Source organism: Papilio xuthus, unplaced genomic scaffold (genome assembly GCF_000836235.2).
Source record: "Papilio xuthus unplaced genomic scaffold, Pxut_1.1 DF826933.1, whole genome shotgun sequence".
NCBI lineage: Eukaryota > Metazoa > Arthropoda > Insecta > Lepidoptera > Papilionidae > Papilio > Papilio xuthus.
Window position 1 is genome coordinate 1631070 of NW_013531716.1, and position 22426 is coordinate 1653495.

The window sequence follows — 22426 nt, forward strand, 5'->3', positions numbered from 1 at the left end:
AATAAACGAAAACATAAATGTCACCAAGACATTAACAACCGAAATGTTGCCCGATAGGATATTTTAAAAACATAACATGTCATTTTAATAAACATTTGTGGAAAACTCAATTTTAATTACGTTGGTAAGATCCTAAAAACCTAAAATATTATAATGTTAGTTTAAATTCCATGGATTTCATTTAGATTACAATAGAGCAATTAATTTAATGTGTAGAATGCTAGAATTAAAAAGCCGCTTTGAGTACATGAAGTGAAACATCTTATAAAAGGGTAACATTTTGTATTTGTAAAGTTATGTTTTGAGGTGAAAAAAAAGAAAAGCATGGATGATAAATGTCGTGCTCGTGCTAAGTAATGGACGATGTCGATAGCTTTTGCTTAAATATTTTTTTTCAATGAGTTAAAGTCTATTGCCTTCCAAGTTATCCATTTATAAAATTAGCTTAGTTTCTGCTTAAAATTATGAAGTAAATAATATCTTAGAAAATATAAAATAGTAGTAAAACCGCATAGCGTAAGGTTAAAGTTATCATTTAAAACATTTTTCATACTTTTATTTGTTACTTATATACGGACACATATAATGTTAGCAAAATGAAGTGCCACTACGATGTATTGTGTATAACGAAGGAGGCAACCTCGTCTGAAATAAAGAAGGCATATCGTCAACTTGCATTACAATGGCATCCAGACAAAAACTTGGACAACCTTCAAGAGGCTAAAGAGCAGTTCCAACTGATTCAGAATGCTTATGAAGTCCTCTCCGATCCGCAGGAGAGAGCTTGGTATGTATAAGCTTGCATGATCTTTGCGAAAATTTGCGCAATTTAGTGACATGTCGATGTATACATAATAAATTATTTTACCGCAATATTGTGCAAGTCTGTCACATTTATTTATGATCTATTGATAATATTGACTTATCTTGTTTCTGCTTAAATTATCTAAATTATTTGAAATGTGTACTGATCTTATTAATATAGTTAAAAATTGTGTTGCAATATAGAACAATAAAATGAAGTTAAAAATATTGTATACTTACTTTGTATTGCAAGTATTTTCTTTCTGTGCATCCTCTCCTCCGTCGATTAAAGGTAGGCAAAGCATATGCAATTGCGTATGTCTATGGGCAACTGTCACTTCGCTATTTCAGCGATTTCAGGTGGCCGCTCGCTCGTTTACCACCTTATGATATAAAAAAAAATTCTATAAATGATCAAACAATAATTCTTATACCATAACAGACTTGTTAAAATTTAAAAATCGGTTATCTTTTATCATAAATATGTGGAATTATTGAATTCAAACAAATTGTTTCTTTCACATTAATTTTTTTATTACCTATGATTTTTATTATGTTCTAGGTATGATAATCATCGAGAACAGCTTCTTAGAGGTGCAGGTAGTTCATATAATGATGACAGTCTTGATGTTTACCCATACTTTAGTCCGTCCTGCTATAAAGGCTTCACTGATGATCCCCAAGGCTTTTATGGAGTGTACTCTGAAGTAAGTATATTGTAACATAAGTTTCCATTGCTGTAAACCTGTTCAAAATTATATTGTTATCTCGTATGTTTTACAATAATCAGGGATAAATGGAAGTCATCTATTCATGTCTGATGTTAAATATAATTATTAAATTCAATAAATTATAAGATTTTTGTTTGCTCTTTAATTTCAGGTATTCTCTAAACTAGCATCTGAAGAAACTGATTTTCTTGATGATCCAGAGGATGTAGCTAAAATTCCTAAATTTGGAAACTCAACTACTCCTTATGAAGATGTTCACGAATTTTATGCCTTTTGGATGGCATTTTCAACCAATAAAAGTGAGTTTTTATTTATAAAAGCACTTACAAATTACATACAAATAAATAAAATTATGTTTACTACAGATTTAATTCTTCAATAATACACACTGTACTTGCTGAAAACATTTGTAAAAGCATGGCGGCAACACTGAGGTGATGATTATTGCCAATGGCAACATTACCATATATGTACCGGTTTAGAAGAAAATAAAAATTCAACACATCAGATCACTCACTAGCACTTTATTCTTGTTACAGGCTATGTATGGTTAGATCAATATGAAATATCCCAAGGTGATAATCGTAGAGTTATTAAATTAATGGAAAAAGAAAACAACAAGATCAGGCAAAAAGCGAGAAAGGAAAGAAATGAAGAAATACGACGTCTTGTGAGTTTTGTACGTCGGAAGGATAAGAGGGTTATTGAACATACAAAATTATTGCAAGCAAAAGTAGAAGAGAATAAAAGAAAGGTAAAAATTATAAGATTTGAACTTTACTCAATTGTCACTTGCATATCTTGTTAGACCCTTGATATACATTTTTCAATTTTTGTAATATTCCATCATTAACTAGTAGTCAACTTTTGTCACGAAATCATAACATATCATAGAAGCTCAAAAACCTAATGGAAACCAAGGATGCTGTATTAGCGATAGCAGCAGGTGCCTGATAACCAACAAAACAAATATTCTATTTTTTTTTTTTTGTTCATCCCTTTACTATAAGAATCTTTTTTCTTTCAGGCAGAACAAGTTCGAAGAGAAAGGATAATGCAGCGGCAGAAAGAAATTGAAGAGGCAAAGAAAAGAGAGGGAGAGTCCTCCTTTCTACAAAGTGAAGACTATCACAAGAAGCTTAGCGAAATTGAATCACTGTTAGCTGAGGAGTTTGGTCTGTCTTCCGATGATGATACTATAAGTGAAGGCGGAATGGAAAGCAGCAATGAAGAGAGCTCCAAGACTGAAGATGTAAATTATTAAAAGTTAATTTAAGTATACAGCTTGCAAGAAATGGAATACTAATCATAATTGGGTTTTTGGGTTTTGAGTTTATTTTTAAATTCTGAGGATATTTAATGGCTTCTTACGAATATATTAAAATTAGAACAATTCTTAGTAAATATTATGTAAATATATCTTTAATACATTTTATCTTGACAGGTTAGTGAACAAGCAAAAGTTCCTGGAAAATCGGCTACTAAATCAAAGACAGTTGTTAAAAATCTTTATTGCTCAGCCTGCAACAAGCTATTTAAAAATATCAATTCATTTGAGAATCATGAAAATAGTAAAAAACACAAAGAGAATGTAGCAAATATGACATTAGAGAATGATATTGATATATCGGACAATGGGGACAATGGTTCTAGCAATGAACAAGATAGCGGAAAGATTAACGGACAAACTGAAGAAGAAGGAGAAAATGTAGGTAATTCAACATCTGACATTGAAGACAATGACATCAGAGAAACATTAAGTGATGATTCAGATAAAGTACAGGTATGTGTTGTTTTTTTTATATATCGAAAGGTGCCAAACGAGCGAGCAACCACCTGAAAACGCTGAAATGCGACGCGACCGTTGTTTTCTCCGTGCCCTTTAAAGGAAGACTAAGTTGATCTTTTACCATATGTACACCATTCATAAAAGATGTAGTGTCAAACAAAAAAAAGTGTTATGTTTTACAAGGTACGAAAATATATCCTTTAGGTGTTATTCCTAATTTATTGTCTTTGTTTTAGGCTTTACCCAAAAGCCAAAAGAAAAAGAAGAATAAAAAGAAGTCATTCATTCCAATGCCCGAGAGTGAAGGGAATGATAGTCATGATGAGATGAGTTTCAATGAAATAGAAGGTCCAGCGCGAAGTAGAAAGGCAAAGAAGTTCAACATGCTTAAAAGCCAAATACAGGCAAAGAAAGAAGCTAATCTAAAGAAAGGATCTCAATCACAAACATCAACAGAAAATTTGTATGAAGTATCAAGTACAACGCCAACAGATGATGCATTGGGCGAAGCGGCATTACCCAGAGATAGGCCTGCGTTACCTAAAATGCAAAGGAATATCAAACCAAAGAAAATGATGGACAGGAAACCAGTTAGAACGAAAACTAGTGAAACAGAGGATTCAAGCACTGCTCTGACTCTCAGGTGTGCCATCTGTCAAACAGATTTCCCTTCTAAAAACAAGTTGTTTGAACATCTTAAGAAGACAGGCCACTCAGTGCCTCTCCCACACACTAGCTTCACACAAATGAAGAAAGGTAAGAGAGCTAATAGATAAATGTGCAATCAAATTAGATAGGATTTAAACTATTAATTATATTCATTGAGAATCTTTGTGATTTTCTTCAAATCTCTACAATCTGTAAAGTGACTTTATCAATTTATTTATTAAACTATGATCACTCAATAAAATATGCCTAAATAGTTTGTTTTATTTTTTATTTGTGCTATAAACCTTGGCTTAAAATAAACTATCATTTAATTACCACACACACATTGAAAAAATATAAGTAATGGGCATTGTCCATTGTTTTTACATCAGTTTCCTTTAAAAAAAAATGTATCTACATCAGTAGGTTTTTTGTTCGTCAGGAATGAAATCACATGCAATGTGACATGCTCTGACTGATTAAAAGTCATTATGAGACAATGTTTATTATTCACAAATATTAATTGAATTCAAATTTTGAATCTATTTATATAGGCAATAACCTATACCGCTGCCTACAACAAAATACCTAATGGTCTAAGATACTTTATGAATGCAACTATGTACTATATCTTAAGTACAACATACACTTCTCGGAATAGTTGCAGAAAGATTCATCCTGATGGATTTTTGATCAACTTATCTTTGCTAGGCAAATTATAATGGTTATTGATCAAATAAAATTACATTTACATTGTGTAACAATACAAATTATAAATAATATGTGTCTGGCTCTAGAAGAGTTTTGGTGATTATACTTATAGTAATTTCTTTACTATAACATAAAACTGTAACACATTTTTTTAAAACATCACATTCAATATTTAAATATTGACAACATTTTGGTATTTAATATTATATTAATTGCACTTTAAACAACAAATAAAAATAATGACTATTCAAACTCAGGAATGTCTGCGAAGCTGTAACCTGGATATTCTTTGTATGCATAAAATGCGATTCTTATATGGTAGGCGCCTGGCAAAAACATGATCCCGCCCAAAACTATCATAGGCCATAAGCGATCAGAATATTTCGTGTCTATGTGACCAGTTACAATAAGGCTGCCTACTGTAAGTAAAACTGTACCAACGATAAACAAAAATGCGGCTAAACTTATAGCTTTCCAAGGTATCCTAGGCGGTGGAACTTCAAACTGGCAATCAGAAAATCCACTGTCATCGTTTGGAACTGGCGTATAACCGTCTGGTCTTCGAAATCGAAACCGCGACATCTTTGCCATTCAGGTTTACCTAAAATAAAATTTGCTAATTAGTAAAAGTACTAATACTACACTTTTGCATTCTAAAACAAAATAAGATTCATTTACCAAAAAAATTCGTGAATTTTTCTAAAATATTAGTTCGAAATCGAAAGAACAAATTAAATTCGACGCCTTATTCCAATTCGTTATTTTTACATCGGCTGACAATGTCACATTATAAATGTCAAATGTCAAGTTCTGTCAAAAAAGATTTGCTTTGGATCCTTGCATTAACTAAAATTAAAAGGAGAAATAAACTGGATTTTGATTTATTTTAGTTATTCGAATCGGCAAAAACAAGCATCACGTGAATGTTTTTCTGGAATCTTGTGACGTTTAAACTTATCAATGTTGTGGTCTTTTTTCATATTCGGATCAATCACATAGCTGCACATAGCCCGCCACCGCCGACAATTTCAAACGACCTTGCCTCACATCACAGGTTCTATTTCAAAACAATTCTATTGTTGACGTGTGAGAAAAATTAGGAGCATACCAAACTCAATAAAAATACTGTTAGCCGTTACTCTTAAGCTTAGGAATACAGTTAGATTTTCGAAATTATTTACGCAAATAATCTATTAGCGTAGCTTGTATATTATACTTACACAAAAAAGTAGAACAGGACTGCAGCTTCAGTTGTCCTTGACCCAATGCGACGCACTGCAGCGATCGCGCGGACCACAGTATCGTGGCTCGTGGCACACCATTCACACCCTTGAACTATTCACTCTTGATTAACACCAATGCCAAGTGCCGGCGGCAGTTCTTATTAGTAACAGAATGTGGTGAGGCGTTTACATTTCATATCTATTAATTGCCTTTTAAAATTTTATATTTAACTTTAAGTTACTAAATTGAGAATTGATGAGACATCGGTTCATGATTAGTAGAGTAAGTTAGTAATCTCGATTAAAGATTACTGATTTGCTAACAAAGACAAAGACGAGCTTTGAGTAAAGTTTTATGAACGTCATACATACTTTTGATGTTGAATTATAAATACAGCCATGTAGAGTCATTTGGGATATTTTAGTAAAGTTTTCAAAACGGCTTTATGAATCTCACTGAATTTTGGCAATGATGTAAAATGTAGTCCGGATGAACATATAGGCTATTTATTAAGTATTTTATAATTCCGTGCAAACGGAGTCGCTGGCAACAGATAGTATGACATAATTCGAAAACGAGACGATGTTATCCACCCAATTTTAAATCATGTTGTTGTTAAGAAATTGTTTTCTAGTTTCTATTTCCCTCTGTGTCATAAAACATACTAGCCAGGAATTTTAACTGCACAATTTTTCAAAGACTATCTCAAAGTTATTAGTTTTTTACTGGTATGGTTTTAAATGGTAACTATGTTTCATATTGGCAGAGTAGTAAGGTTTGGTTGTTGCGAAACATAATGGGCGGAAGTGAACTTACCGTTGCCAAGCCATGAAACTTATTTGAACTAGTTTACTTAATAATAACTTATACCCTAAAATGTTACGCATTGAACTAACTTGTATTATACGGATTTCAACTTTTTTTTTTTTAATTTTTCTTTATATTATAATTATCCATATTTGGCATATTTTAAAATTACTTATTGCGACAATCGTATTTATCTTGTATAGTAAAAAACATTTTTTGGAAAATTTGCGGGTAAAAATCGAAATATTATATACCGTGTTTACTTGCGCCCACTGCTATAAATATGGATTAACATCCACTTTATTCTTGCATGACGAAAATGTTGATAATCAATTAAAACTTTGTTTAATTAAAAAAGTTTCTTTATAAAAGGTCGATTTTTTTTTAGGTTGGAAGTTTCAAAATTTCAGTGTAGTTAGCGGAGTTGATATAAAGTTTCGTTTGTAAGGTTACTTCAAACAAAAAGTAGACCACTTGTGGCTTCATACTGGAACATGGATTTTGATAAGTATACTTAAAGATTAAGATGGCTTTAACGATCGATGTACTCTAGTTAGTAAATAAAAACGATAGTATTACTGAGAGATCGGATTATTTCAGTAATGGAAAATCCGAACGCCTTTTTAAATTTTTGAGACCACTTTAAAAATCTTGGTTTTATATAACAGTACTTGAATACGTATTACAATAAGGTTGTTGACAGTTTAATAACCAATTTCATGATGCGAATCCCTTAGCCTGTAAAATTATTTCACCTCTCACCGCTGGACAAAAACAATCTTTAAGGCTTCGCAAAACGCAGCTTTAAAAAAAATTAGTTACAATATAGCCTTGATTCATTTTAACAATAGAAATAATAGTTGAACAGCTCATCGTTACAGTTGACCGGACTTTATTTTAGCGCGAAAAGCAATTGTTCGCAATGTTGTACGTAGCTGGAATGTCAACCTAAAGAAAAGACAACTTTCTTATTCCCTTTTGTAAAGCTTGAATGGAATAACAAATAGAAATATCACAACTCACAATAGATGGTGACACTGAAAATTGTCACGAAATAATATATATTTTTTTTAACACAATGCGCAAGTAACAAATATTAAAACTTTTTTATACTAGATAAAATGAATCCTACATTATGCTTCGTGACAACACTATAATTATTATATCCATTTTGTTACAAATTTTAGTTGTATTTAAACTTGCAGTCGCGCACAACTCTGTCCGTGCGATATAAAAAAATATATTAGCCTACGTGATCTTACAGACTTAGTCAAATTGCATGCATCTATGGCAAATTTCAACGAGATCCATACAGCTGTTCTGGTGATAAGTAATACCAAATGTTTATCTATCCATCTATCTAAACTTTCGCACTTTTAATTTTAGTAAGATTTAAGTAGTATCCAAATAAAATTCGTGCTTTTAGCTAATATAATATCGATTAAACCGTTTAACAGTCGTAATTGAGGAATACTGCTTAAAGAAAAAGGTTGATATGTAATTAACTTAATAAAAAATATATAAACGCTACCAAAATGCCGTAGAACAGATATTATATACATCGAAAACTATTATATTTTCTTGTCTATATAATGAAAATAATATGGCCATGAAATGTTATTCTTAACATTTGAGTGTTATTAGTTTCGGATCAGCAGTATAGGCTAGGACCACTTAAGATCGACTTAGTCACACTTAGTAACAGACCGGACCTCTGGATCATCGCCAAAACTAACAATGACACTCAACACGAAGACAAAGTGGCGGTACATCGATCAATATTAACCTATAACTAAATGTCTTACTAATAATAAGAACATAGCAACATTATAAAGAACTATATTTTAAAAATAAGAACCGTCTAGGTATACTCGAACCAAGCAAAGCTTTATTATAAAACGTAGAAAGTAAATGTAAAAAGTAATAAAAAAGACATGAGGAAATTGTACCCTTCCCGCCACATCCCTTTCGTCCGGTACAGCAACGTGTAAATCTGACGTTATTCTTTGGAATATGTTATTGGAATGTTATTGTATTTCTAACGGCATTTAATAGAAAATTGTAAAAACCATTATATTGATTATCTCATATTAATAATCTATACATTAAAAGATACAGATTTTTAATTACATTTTACAAATTATGATCAAGTAGAAAGTGACGTGAAACCTCCTATAGCAGTCTCCGCTTTGTGCGAGTTTTATATTATTTTTTTATCTTTATTCTAACCTGATTTTTTTTTACAAAGTTTTAATAGAAGTAAAGATTAAAATCCAAAAATTTGAATACCAAAATTACAAACCACTGTCTACTTCGACCTTCAGTCGAACGTTAGTATTCAATTTTGCTATGCAAATATTCCCCCTACCTTCTGCGGTCACTGTCGACCTCGTTAAGAATCAGAAATTAACATCTCTATTATAAATTTTACCAACAGTAGCTTCCGGCTTCAGTGTCCTTGTCGTAAATTAATTGCCCATGATTACTTTCTTTTAGAAAAAAATTCAGAGCTGCTAAATTTATATCCTGAGTATAAATCAATTTTGTAAATGACAAACAGATTTTAAATGAGTACAATGAGTACGCAATAACCTATTAATCTATCGTTAGAAAAAAAACTAATTCCACAGTAAGCTAGACGCTTTAATCCTGAGATAAATAACACGAATAATACCGTAGACGTAACCAAAAGGCATTAGCATTACAAAACTACATTGTGGCATTAGTTGGATTCGTAAAAATCATAGCTGTAGATGTAAGTGTTTACATATACAGGGCGTGTATAAGTGTGTGCGTTTAATCGCTTGCGGCAGTTAGGGGCGCATGCGCGGTGACGCAGGCGCGCGCACCCCCGCAAGCTGACAGCCACTCCGACGGTAGACTGAGTCGAGGGCAGCCGCGGCCGAGCCCCGCTTAGCCAAGCAAACCGGCCTCTGAGGCCAGGAGCCTAGCGCTTCACTCAGCCAACGCAACCAACGCGGTTCCACCACCAGGCTCCCCGGTTTAAAGGTAAGATCAATTGAATCCGCCCTAATTTTTCGCTCCCCTAATGACATGTGTTGCTGTGGGGTTGCGTAGTGCGCCGGTACGCTTTACTTCGATAACTTTCGTCTCTCTCCGCATCGAATTTTTCAATTCGTTATGCCAAAATTTCGCAAAGATATTTTCATTATTAATCAATGCCGTTGTTTAATCTATTAACCATTAAACCTTCAAGTATTTACTAAAGAATACCACTTGGTAATCAACCTGATGTTCCATTGTTTTCAATATGTACTTTTTAAAACAAATGCACATTGGGTGTTTCATTTAATTTAGGAAGAAGAAAAATAAAAAAAAACGCAATTCACTGAATGGTTTGAAAAATGATTTTCTCACAATGAGATGTGTAAGTTTATTTATAATTCTTCCAGTCATCCAGCTACCAATATGGGTTACCTATTACACCACGATTAATGTACCTTGTTAAGATTTTTTTATTACGATAACGAGCTGTCAAATTTGATGCCTAATGTCAATTTTGCAAATTAGGGCTGCAATCTACCCTGATTGGATAAAAATGATGATTCTTAATAGGAAAGTTAATTTGATTTAACGCTAATTAACTGAAGATAATAGTAGAAAGTACTGACTATAAATATTACGAAAAAGCAAAAGATGCTAACTAGGATTTTGTCAAATAATTTATAATCTTTACCCATAATATTTTTTCATTAGCTAACTGGTAACACCAAAATCTCTATAAAAATATATCTTCATGCTTGGCCATGCTCTTTGTCATAACAGTGATAACAATTTTAAACGGGAATTTTGGTCTCAGAAACTGACGATTAGACACATTCGTTAACATTGCGAAAACAAGGCGAGGATTCTATGCGCAAAAATTGATCAATGCAGTAACTGTTTAGGTGACCGTGAGACGCACCAAGGCTTCAACAAAAAACATGACGTGATCACCATTTCGGCGCTTAAAATTCCCTAACGAACGTGATAGTAACAATAAATTATAATCCACTTGAACTACAACTAACGTATTATAACTTTCAGAACGAATTGAAAAGATTCCAATAATAGCGAAGGTCTTTTGTGAGCTTTATAAAGCGCAGGCTTCAATGATTTCTATTCAACGGGCATTGGTATTTGAAAACTACTATTATAACAATCGGATATTCGATTTTTTTATCCTAATCCGTATTAATTCCTTGATTTTATTGTTAAGAAAAAAGTTAAAGGTCCATAAATATCTCTTTAAAGTAAAAATTTGGCAGTAACATATTTTTAATAAAACTGAATTAGGGGAAAGATAGAAAACCTTTTTTGGCAAGAGTTTTAATTGATTCACTTGACATCTCAACTCTTTACTTCGTGCGTATATTAACAGATGGAGCGTCGCTGGCTCAGGAGTCAAGCACTTGACTTGCAATCTGCAGGTCCTGGGTTCGAATACTGCCTTTTACTGATGAGTTTTTTCGATTTCCGATTTACATATACATATATGTACATTTATCCGACGTTTTTACGGTGAAGGAAAACATCATGATGCAACCTGTACCTATTTGAGAAGAAATTCAAAGATAGGTGTGAAGTCAACCAACCCGCACTTGGCCAGCGTGGTTGACTACGGCATAATCACCCTGAATTTAGGGTAGGCTCCGAGCCCTCGGTGGGGACGTATTATATGTTATCAGCATAAGGACATGAACTATTAAATAAAAATAATTTAAAAGTAAAAAATGCTGTCTAATCTAATGACTATTTAACATATTTTAAACATAACAATTTATATTATCCTTTTAACTCCTTGTTAAAATATCTTCGTAGCCTTAATTTTTCACGTTATTTGACAAGAATCCTGTCGACCTCTGGCGTCAGATAGAGGGCGGTAAACATATCTTGGCACACCCTTCTGCCGCAATGTATAACCTATATTATGTTTCATTAAAAGAAATAATGCTTGAAGCATATATTGTGCGACTGTATGTATGAATATAGGATATAATTTGTATCAGAGAATTATTACAATCTCAAAAAGTATGCGCGTTTAGTTTAGTTAAATTCAATGCGTACGAAATCAAGGGAGACAGGTAGTATAACATCTTACTTCTTATAAATACGAATGTTTGAATGGATAGATGTTTGTTTGAAAGTATCTGCACAATGACTGCATGGATCTAACTGCGTCCCGGAGGCCTAATTTAGTCCTCTTTCCCTTCCCACGCTTTTCTTATAAGGAAAGGATGGGAAGTGGAAGTGGACTTTCCGGATGAGAGGATGCATGGGAAGGGAAAATATTTTCTTTCTGTACATCCTCTTCTCCGTCGATTAAAGGTAGGCAACGCATATGCAATTGCATATGTCTATGGGCAACGGTCACTTCGCTATTTCAGGTGGCCGCTCGCTCGTTTGCCGCCTTCTGATATAAAAAAAACTGAAATTTGGCATAGAATTAGATCCTGGACTGGAACAACTAGTTGTACAAGTTATTTTTTTTTTTTAATTTTTGCGCCGACGGAACCGGGGAAGATAGTTAAAACATACGTAAATATACTATTTAAAGATATACCAAACGTAATAAATGCGGATAAATTACTGATAGGAACATCTCATTGAAACAATTGTAAATTCAGCATATCGGATAACGTTGAATACAGAATTAGTGCGCGTGTTTGACAGCTGTGTTGTGCGATATTGTATTAAAGGGTATATGAAATAGAAGCCCTAGAATACTGTTACAGTTCAAATTTAACTGTTTTTTTTTTCAATTTCTACTAATAAAATATTTAATTTATCTACTAAGGTCCAAATGTAATTTTTTATCCTTAAGGTTTTTTTCCACCAGTATTTTAAAGTAATTAACTATTATAATTTGATACTTTAATTTGCTAAATTATTTATTCTTATGCATTGGGTTTTTTGCGTGACCATAACTATTTCTATTTAAAATATTTCGTAAAGATTACAAAAATAAATACCAATATCCTGTAGGATAATGGGACATAGATTATGGTTAGAAGTCATTTATTATATCTAAATTACGAATTACGTTATTATAAAAAATTAAATCTTACTAATGTATAAATGCGAAATTTTAGATGGATGGATGGATGTTCGTTAGAAGGTCTACAGAACAGCTCTACGGATCTCGAAATTTTACAAGCATGTAGAGCATAGTCAGGAAGAACACATAATCTAATAATTATTAATTTTTAATTCACCGCGGACGTAGTCGCAGGCGACAGCTAGTATATCATAAGTAAGTTGCACTTGGATTAACCCATATTAACAGCCGCACGGCTGGAGGCCTTACTTGTTGTCATTTGACACTTCAAGGTTACTATACGTGCAAATAAATGTCAACCGCGAGTTTCCATTGCCTAAACACCTACGCAAAAATATATGTTATCTGTGGTTTTTATTAAAACATAATCTTTTGTGTTTTAAGACACTTTAAGCAACATTATATATATGATCCCATTTTCCTTTCCTTTTTAACATCCGTAATTTTAAATCTGCAATCCAATGTGGGTCTTGGTCTCCAATTATCGAGCATTAAAAATTTAAGCGTAATTAAATTCAATTCAATGTGTTTCCGTACCGCTACGAACGTATTGTAGAATGCTACGAGAATACGCATACAGCTACGCCGTATAACGCGCTGCCTCGGGCTCGTAGCAACTTTGATGAAAATATTTTGTACATTAGTACAAAATATTGTCATCAAAGTTCGTTCGTTGTTTTATTTATTATTGCTTTTAAATTATTATTAATCATTATTATACAATGCAGCTAATGTATATTATGAAAATATAAGACAGCTCTCCAGTTGCAAAATTAACCAAAGTATTAACCTACAAAACGCGTCGTTCAGTAAGTAAGCAGTGAGTCACGTGTCGGGTAATTCGACGGCACTGTTCTGAGTTGCCGACGCAGCTTAGTTACCGCGTTGTCGAGTCTGCGGTACCGAGTTGCGGAGACTATTACCTAGTTCGAGTTGCCGCCAACGTGATTTATTAACAGACGTTTTATAGCACATTCATTACACGGATGGTAATTTGCAGTTTGAATTCAAGGCATTAGCTACTCAGGGACGGTAGTTTGAAGTTATTGAGACGTAATTACTATTATAAAATTGAGCTAAAGATGCACATCACGATTACGGAATTTAGAGAATATCTTTGCATACGCATATATAGCTCAAAATTAATTGTATTATGTCAGTGATAAACCTTTGGTTAATCTTGTTATTTACTACATCTATCACTTTCTACCAATTTTTTTTTCGTTGATATCCTAATATTATTGGTGCTAGGATTTTTAGCATTCTTTTCGCTTATTCCAAAAAAAATAACATCGTAATGGTTTTTTTTTCAATTTATAGAGTTAACAAAGTTGTATTATATATATCGTAAATATATACGTAACAATACATTTGTAGGTTAATATGCTTATTTTTTCATGTATTTTTTTAAAGATCGACCATTTATTACAGTTCTTTAACCCCAATGTACTTGTTTTTTATATAAGTAAAATAAATACTTATAAGCACACCTCATTGATATAACAAAAGTCATTAAACTCTGGCCATTAAATCAAATTGGGTGATATATTAAGTCACGAAATTCAGATTCAAAATGGCGTCGCCTTTTTTCTCACGCTATCGCCGCACGCAAACATCTTTTGGAAACGTAACTTGGGTGTTAACCTGTAAGGATTATTACAAATGGTTAGTAATCGTTTAACTTTGACCAGAGTATAGGTAATGCGAGTTAAAATAATAGTATTATATAATTTACTCAACCTATAATTCAAGCTTTGAGTTAATTGCCATTTATTAGAAAGGGATGCTAAACAGAGATAAAATAACTACGATTTTTGAAATGTTTTTTTATTGATTTAATTAGTAGAAACGTTCAACCGTCGGTTCCATTTTTACTATGTTTAAATATGCGATTATTTGTACTTACCTAAAATACCTGCCTTTCATAATATAAAACACAAAGGCTTCTTGAATTTAATATTACTGGAATAACTAAGTAAGGTATTTAGGGTCAGTATGAGCGAACCATAAACTCTTTGTTTAGGTTCTGTTGATAGACTGAACGGGTCGTGTTTACTAACGTATGAGAGACGTGGATTAAATAAAAAAGACAAATGAATACGGCATAAAAATTAAAACATTTTTGTATTATGTACAGTCAGCTGCATAAAGACTGGAGCAGACAAGATATGCTGTATACTGTACAGTATACATTTGCAGCAATATGTCCGTGTCCGTTCCATTATTAATCATACGGATTAAATGATTTCATAATCATATCATTCCTAATATTATCGTATATTATAAAATTATTACTATTCGTACATTTCGTACCGTAAACTATTCTATCTGGAAATAAGTACAAACTTATTTATAATATTAAGTAACTATTGGTAGTTTGAAATAAAGATCAATTTTTCACGAATGAAAATTAAAATATCAAGCGGAAAAAAATATTACAAAAAACCTGCACATAACATAAATCTACAAGAAATGGAATAAATATTTTATGTTGTCTCCACAATTTTAAGATTTCATACCGCAATATGATGCACCCGGACATTTACGAGATGTGCAATACTTTGCCAACTTTTACGGCGACATTTAATATTTACATTTCAAATATTGCATATTACAAAAGTATTATAAATGATTACGACAAGCTTATAGTACATTAAATAAAGTATTTACATTTAGTGTTATAAAACAGAAACCTAATAGTTCCCTTTTTTGTACGAGTCATCATCAACCTGCCCTTATCCCTACCGAGGGTCGGCACAGTATGTACTACTCTTCCATACATCCCCCATTCCTACTGTTAGGAAGAAAATCCGACACTGTGCAGGTGTACTGGCACAACACTAGCCTTACTAAAATGTCGACGTTTATATCCCATCACTAATCATTCTTTCACTTGACTTTGTAACGATTTGGCGCCTTTCGCGCCAAATGATTCTAACTAATAATGTCTAAAACGACGCATATACTCTTTCACATAATCCATCCATACTTTCTTCGGTCTTCCTCTACCTTGTACTCATCCAATTCAATCTCTTCAACATTTTTGTACCAGTAAAACATAGAAAAATAATTTAAAAATATTAATATTTTCAAATTAAAAGACCCGAACATAGCTTTTTATTCCACATGGATAATAATTACTCCAGATAGCGTGCGCTTTAAACTAACCTTGACATTTCTGATGCAAATTTGTACGATAATTGCGTGTATGGTTGCATAATAAAATCCTTATAAAAGATTTTATAAAACAAAGTATGATGTACACCACGCTTTTGTTACTTTATGCATCACTTTCAGCTGTCATGTCTGAATTCACTCCCTTCTTACGCATATCTTTCAAACAATCCATCCATTCCTTGGTCTACCTCTACCTTTGCAGCCATCCACATTCGTAACTTTCTTATTTATGTCATAATCTCTCCGCATTTTTAGCACGTTAACCTTTTACTTCTCAATTTTTATATCACTGGTGCTACTTTTAAAAATCTTTAATTTTAAAGTTATTAATTTAAAAAATGAATAAATGAATCTTCAAAAAAATTAATTGCACAAATTTGAGTGAAACTGTGATGTCAGGTTGCAGTGGCCTGCCAATTTAATTAATGCACATTCAATTAAATGTACACAATTTGATTATTAATTGATATGTCATCGTCATAGAATAGCACAGATAACGAAAGTATCAACAGATATTTAATATGCTAAATAGTATATATAAATATTATGTGGTAAGACATCGAGTTCGCATTCGAATTTTGACATCTTACTAATATTATAAATGCGAATGTTTGATTGTATGGATGGATAGATTGATTAAGGTATTTCTCGAAGTGCTGACCTCGATATCGGCATGGAAATAGAACATTCTGGAAGTAGACATACGCTATTGATTAAGTTTTTTTAATTCCTCGCGGACGGAGTTGTGGACAACTTCTAGTAGGGAATAAAAGAATTGCAGATAATATATAGCAATTCTGTAGTAGTTCTACAGTAGTGGTATTTCGTAATAATATGTTGTTATTAATTGTTATAGAGATGGAAATCGTGCCCGAGGGGAAAAACTTCCGATTGGTAAAAGAAGACGAGCTCCCAGCGTTGGCTGATTTATTGGTGCAATATATGCCTGAATCACTAAAGGTACCTAACTGTAAACCGTTTCTGTACATATCATAGTTGTTATATAAATTAATTTATAGAAGGTACTATACTATATACATCGTTTAGTAATTGTATGAAGATAAGAAAACTCTAGACAAAACTTTTATAGTAAACCTATATACATATAGTAGTAGTAATTTTGCAAATTTCTTGTTTATCTAACATTTAACAATTTAACAATCGACTAACAACTAACTAATCAGTCATTTTTTTCTAGTTTCATCAAACGATTCAAACATATCTAAACAACAAGGTTTGGGACTTCCATTTTTATGTAGCGAAGAACTGGCCGGAGGATCCGATTTGTCTTCACTTCCCGGGATGTACCAGTACGGTAAGGAACTAATTTATCAACATTTGGACAACGCATAACTTAACATTGGAGTCTATGTGTCTTCTTATTTAGTACATAGGTGGATTCAATGTATACCTTGTTACTGAGAAAAGGACATCATATTTTCGTCTTCCAAATCTCTTACATTAACAGTTGCGTAATTGCATGTTGTGAAATGCTTCGAAATGGAAAATGTTTTTCTGAATAAATTCAATTACTGAAATAAATAAGAAACCTTTAAGAAGAAATTCTATTTTTGTTATCAAATCCCAAATTCATAAGAATCCAGTCTTTATTAGCGGTTCCGCGAATGTCGATCAGAAGTTTTCCAATTAACTTAAGATTTACGTTTCGAGGAAACGAAAATCACAAGTAAAAATAGAAATCTCGTCTTTTCTCGTTACTAGAAGTTTTGCAGTGGTACTTGAGTAATGCTATAGACACGTGCCTTGCGACACGGCTGTCACGGGATCTTGACATTTACTTGACTTTTCAAATAAGTTTTCTACAAATTAAGATTTCATTTTTAAATTATACAATCCTAACTTTAACATCTAACAAGTTGTTTAATACTTTGTTAAGCAGTCGCTTACTCTAGATATCTCTGAGTGCGGCAATAAATTTGGTGTACAGTCACATCTCCATACTCACGGTTACATTATTCGCGGGTAAAAAATTGTAGGCAAATTCCATATTCACGCTAAAGTTGGTAGCGGTTTCGGTATCATATGTACGAAACGTAACCACTACGAATGCGAAAATTTTAATGTATTTTACTAAAGTTAAATGTCATACAAACTAACTAAAACAACTGCCCAGAGAAATATTAAAATCCTCTTCTTCTTCCTTTGATGCATATCATTTTAAAATCTGGACACAGCAGCTCGAAATGTAGAACACATTCTTTCATACCCTCTCAATCGAACGAAATATTAAAAATATCAAGTGCTGGAAGCGAAAGCCAGAATATATGGAAAAACTTACTGGACCAGGTCCACCCTCGGCTGTGATAGTAGTAGCCAAAAATATACCTTTTGAAAAAAAAAACATTTGTTTATGGAATTGTCCTTACTCGACTCCAATGCCTTTTATTAAAAAAATGAATAGAAGATTTCTTTATAAAAGAACCTGAAAAAGTATACAAGGCAAACGGAACAAGCTTTCTTAAGCGCGCTTTGAATATTTAAACTTCCACGTTGGCCGTCCGCACTCATTCTCACAATACTCTATCATAATAATTTAAAAACCTGCGAATAAAAATGTGCAGTTAGTCATGTAGCGTGCATAAATAACGTGACCTACATTATTTGCAACTATAACAATGTATATAAAAATAATTTAATTATATAGTACGAAATGAACTAAGAAATTAATTATTATGTAAATGCCAAATTGATATGGAAACTACATGAAAATAATATTAAATAAGAAAATAGTACATTGTTCACATGTTGTCGAATCGTGATTTACGCTGTGGGGTTGCCCTATTGCTGCATCCACGACCGACCCAAGCTTTACATTTAAATACTAACAGAAGACTGATAAATAACTGTTTTATTTCATTGTTTGTTTTAATTTTGTTTTCATTTTCTGAAATGGAATGTGTTACTTGCTATATACCTTGTTTGAACAGACCACAGCTTTAGCGTCGTAAATCACAAGGTCAAACTAAGAGCTTGTTTAGAACAGTTTAGGTCAACATGTAAAAACTAATACTTAACTTTGGCAAACTACCAGAATGTTCCACTCAGATGTCTTTCTGTTTTTTGTGACCATGAATATACAGACGATTTGAAACAACCTGACAAAAAAATGAAAATATAATGGTACATTTATTTATGATTGGTACATCACTGTTTACCTTTAAAAGGTAGTAATGCACGCGTCCTATTAAAATTGTATTACATTTCTAACCGGCGTATATATTTTTGTTACAGCCGAACAGTCTCACATATGAGAGCGTGACGGTGTTCTGTCCCTCCGACCGCGCGGAACTAGTCGACCTGTTGACTTCTGAGGACATCCTCTTGGACCTCACCAAGCCGCTCTACCTGAACTTCACACATGAGGCGATCGTGAATCGCTTCGAGAAGCGCTATGAGGCTCATGACAAGATCACCGGCGACGTATATGTATGCGACAACCCGCCGGAAGACACCAGCGCTGATGAGTTCGTTTTTACATTATCTATATTAGTTTCACCATATAAATTCATAATATTACATTTCTAACAAGTCTTGTGAAAAGAGTCAATGAAACTTGATTAATACTTTACACAAATATTCCTGGCAATTAATGTAATTATGAAAATTTGCAGCCTGCCACCGGACGTGGAGCTAGTTCGCTTGCAGCCGGAGCACATGAAAGCGGTCCACGATTTGTATCCAGCGAGCGACATCGAGTGTTGCGAGGTCTTTGAGAAGCTGGTTGCAGAGCTACCCGCGTACGGCATCTTCGTGGAGGGCAAGCTGGCTGCCTGGATGGTGCAGTCGTACTACGGAGCCATGTTCTCTATGCAAACGAGACCAGAGTTTCGGAGGAAAGGCTACGGCATATACCTCGCTCGGCGTCTTACCAAGGAGGTTGCGGCTCGCGGCTACAAGCCCTTCGTAGTCATTCGTCCGGAAAATGACGCATCTCGCTCTCTCTACTCGAAGCTCGGCTTCGAGAAACGTTTCCGAACTGTGCGCGCCGTTTTGCGCCCCCGCTGAATCAACGTTGATCTTTAGCAGATTTTATTTTTTTAAGACTTTTGAAAAAAAAATCAATTTAGCTTGCGATCTTTGATCGTTTAGAGTTTTAGTAGTAGCTTAAGATCAGAGCGGCTAGTGTTCTCGTTCTTCGCAATTACAAATCTGCGTCACGTTTCACGTAAAATGTATTTATTCACTCATAAGGCATACTAATAATGATAATTATGTACATAAGCTCCCTGCAATATTTCGAATTTTTAGCGAAAAGAGCGAGAGCCACGGCCGATGCGTCCTTTGCCAGCTTAGATTCTGGTCTTGATAGAACTAACATGTCAAGAATAATTGAAAGTAATTCTATCAGTGTCATTCTGCCGTTGAAACATTTGTATAAAAATATATAGTCATCCCTCTCAAACTCTTTGACAAAATAGAGATGACAATATATTTCGTAGAGATGTTTCGCCTGTTGAAACTCATTGTCTGTTCCTCATTTACTTGACACTGTTGGCTGTCTGTCGTTTGGATGATCTCATTAAATCTCATGAAGCAAGCAGAATCGTGTCTGACTGTTCGGAACACTGGGACCTGTTATGATCTCATTTAAGCATATAAAACGGATGGTTACCTTTATTGCATTTAACTTGCACAATTAATCAGACACTAAAAATCTATCAGCACTTAATCTGACGCAATAGCAATTTTATAAAATATCATGCGAATAAATTACGTTTGTACGTTTTTTAGGATTTCTTAAGAATTTTTACTTTGGGTATGAAAAAGGAAACGGTAATAGTGTTATTAATGATTTTGTATTTTTTTTTGTGCAAGTGATGTCCAAATACTTAAGCGTGTAGTCACTTCGTTATTTTAATTAATGTAGAAAATCTATGTATTCTATTTATATGTGATTTGCTATTTAGGAATGAAAAGATGTATACGAACTGAAAACTATTATGAATATAATTAACTTTGAACAGATGTAGAAAGTTTTAATGTCGAAAGTCATTTAAGAAATGTAAAAATACATAAGCAGTTTTCAGTTTATATAAGCTTTTCCGTATACTCGGTTTTATATGAATATTGTTGGATATTGAAAACCATATAAAATTTGATACGAAACGTAGATAGGTAGGTATTTTAATATGGTAATCTATTTTACAATTATATATCAAATTATAGAGATATTATTGGAATGTATGCTGATCGTGTTATGAAAGGAAGATGGCTTTATTTATTAGTTTCATATTTTTAATTGTAACGATTATTACTTTATATTGTTTCATAAACTTATATACTGTACCTTATAATATAAATAGTGCAAAGCTAAGATATTTAAATCAACGGATAAATGTGCGATTTTGTCACTAGAGTTGTAGATAAACTGATCTACTGGAAAAAAATGTGGGGTGTCGAATTATGAGGTCAACAAAAAAGGAAAAATGTTATCAAAACTGCCAAGATCAATGTATTTACGATAATATTTATTTCATAGTTCCATTATCTTTACAATTAACGTATCACCGAAACTATTGCGATCGTAAATTTTCTATATTTTAATAAAGCTTCGCTCTATTAATACCCTAGAATAAAAACAATACAGTCATAAAATACATGTAATTTTTTCACGTAAATAAACAAAAAATTAAGCACATGTTTAATCGTCAGGTCACGGCTGCCAATTTTTTTTTTCCTTAGATTTTTTACTTTGACTCTCACTTTATTATTCGAAATCAAAATTTGCTCAATGCATAGAGCTTCCAAAATATTTGTTTAAGTTGTAGCGTCCCAGCTAATTTTAAGCGTTATGCCAAATTTTTTTGTAAAATTTATTGTGTTTGTGCTTTTCATTTTTAATACTCCCTCTGCGGATATAAAAATAACGCAATGTTCCATGACTTATATTTACACATCTGGTTGCATTTTGTATAAAACAATGGACAAAAGTAGCACTTGTTAAAATAAGAAAAAAAATTAACATCATTGAAGACATCATGTTGTATTCCAACAAATTGTTAATTCAACAATAAAATCTCATTAACACATCTAATCATGCTAAAAGCTTTTCCACTTGCCTACTTTTTAAGTAGGTATTTTCAAATAAGTAGTTTGAAGATTTCTTGAAATTGTAATTATAAGAACATTTTCTGAACATTTCTCTCTTGCCTAACAAATAATTGAAAAGGACAAATTTCCGTCCTCGATTGCAGTTGACGCAGTGTAATGCAACACGATTTAATCAAGATGTATTTCTACAGCTACATACATAAACAATGTAGTGTCAATCATGTATTGTTTATTATGTGATTACCTTGCAAAGGTATTTAAACAATAAAAACAATACTTAACATATTCGTTTTATTTACTACACTTTCTTTAGGAATACTCTCTTAAGGAACTTGATACATTTCCTAAGTATTTCTAATCTGAATGTTAAAATTTTGAGTAAAAGTGGCTAAAAGTCTGGTATCC

The 22426-nt window shown here is 32.8% G+C and overlaps 2 protein-coding genes across 2 annotated transcripts; both read left to right on the plus strand.

Annotated features, from left to right (window-relative positions):
- The first annotated feature begins 290 nt into the window (after positions 1–290).
- On the plus strand, positions 291–4262 carry DnaJ-16 (dnaJ homolog member 16). Its single transcript, XM_013318091.1, has 7 exons — positions 291–787; positions 1367–1511; positions 1687–1834; positions 2075–2289; positions 2563–2787; positions 2980–3318; positions 3561–4262. Exons 1-7 carry the CDS (start codon positions 597–599, stop codon positions 4098–4100), a joined length of 1803 nt encoding a protein of 600 aa, XP_013173545.1. The 5' UTR covers positions 291–596; the 3' UTR covers positions 4101–4262.
- Positions 4263–9557: 5295 nt separating this feature from the next.
- Positions 9558–22257, plus strand: LOC106122292 (uncharacterized). The gene is made up of 5 exons (XM_013318229.1): positions 9558–9723; positions 16806–16909; positions 17148–17264; positions 19202–19434; positions 19582–22257. The coding sequence occupies exons 2-5, from the start codon at positions 16808–16810 to the stop codon at positions 19973–19975; spliced, it is 846 nt and encodes a 281-aa protein (XP_013173683.1). The 5' UTR covers positions 9558–9723; positions 16806–16807; the 3' UTR covers positions 19976–22257.
- The last annotated feature ends 169 nt before the right edge of the window (positions 22258–22426 follow it).

Excerpts from the sequence above, each read along its gene's own strand:
- LOC106122292 (XM_013318229.1), top strand. The coding sequence starts at position 16,808 with ATGGAAATCGTGCCCGAGGGGAAAAACTTCCGATTGGTAAAAGAAGAC. Across the intron at positions 16,910-17,147 it reads ATATGCCTGAATCACTAAAG|TTTCATCAAACGATTCAAAC; the intron begins GTACCTAACTGT and ends ATTTTTTTCTAG. Across the intron at positions 19,435-19,581 it reads GAAGACACCAGCGCTGATGA|CCTGCCACCGGACGTGGAGC; the intron begins GTTCGTTTTTAC and ends GAAAATTTGCAG.
- DnaJ-16 (XM_013318091.1), top strand. The coding sequence starts at position 597 with ATGAAGTGCCACTACGATGTATTGTGTATAACGAAGGAGGCAACCTCG. Across the intron at positions 1,835-2,074 it reads GGCATTTTCAACCAATAAAA|GCTATGTATGGTTAGATCAA; the intron begins GTGAGTTTTTAT and ends TTCTTGTTACAG. Across the intron at positions 2,290-2,562 it reads TAGAAGAGAATAAAAGAAAG|GCAGAACAAGTTCGAAGAGA; the intron begins GTAAAAATTATA and ends TTTTTCTTTCAG.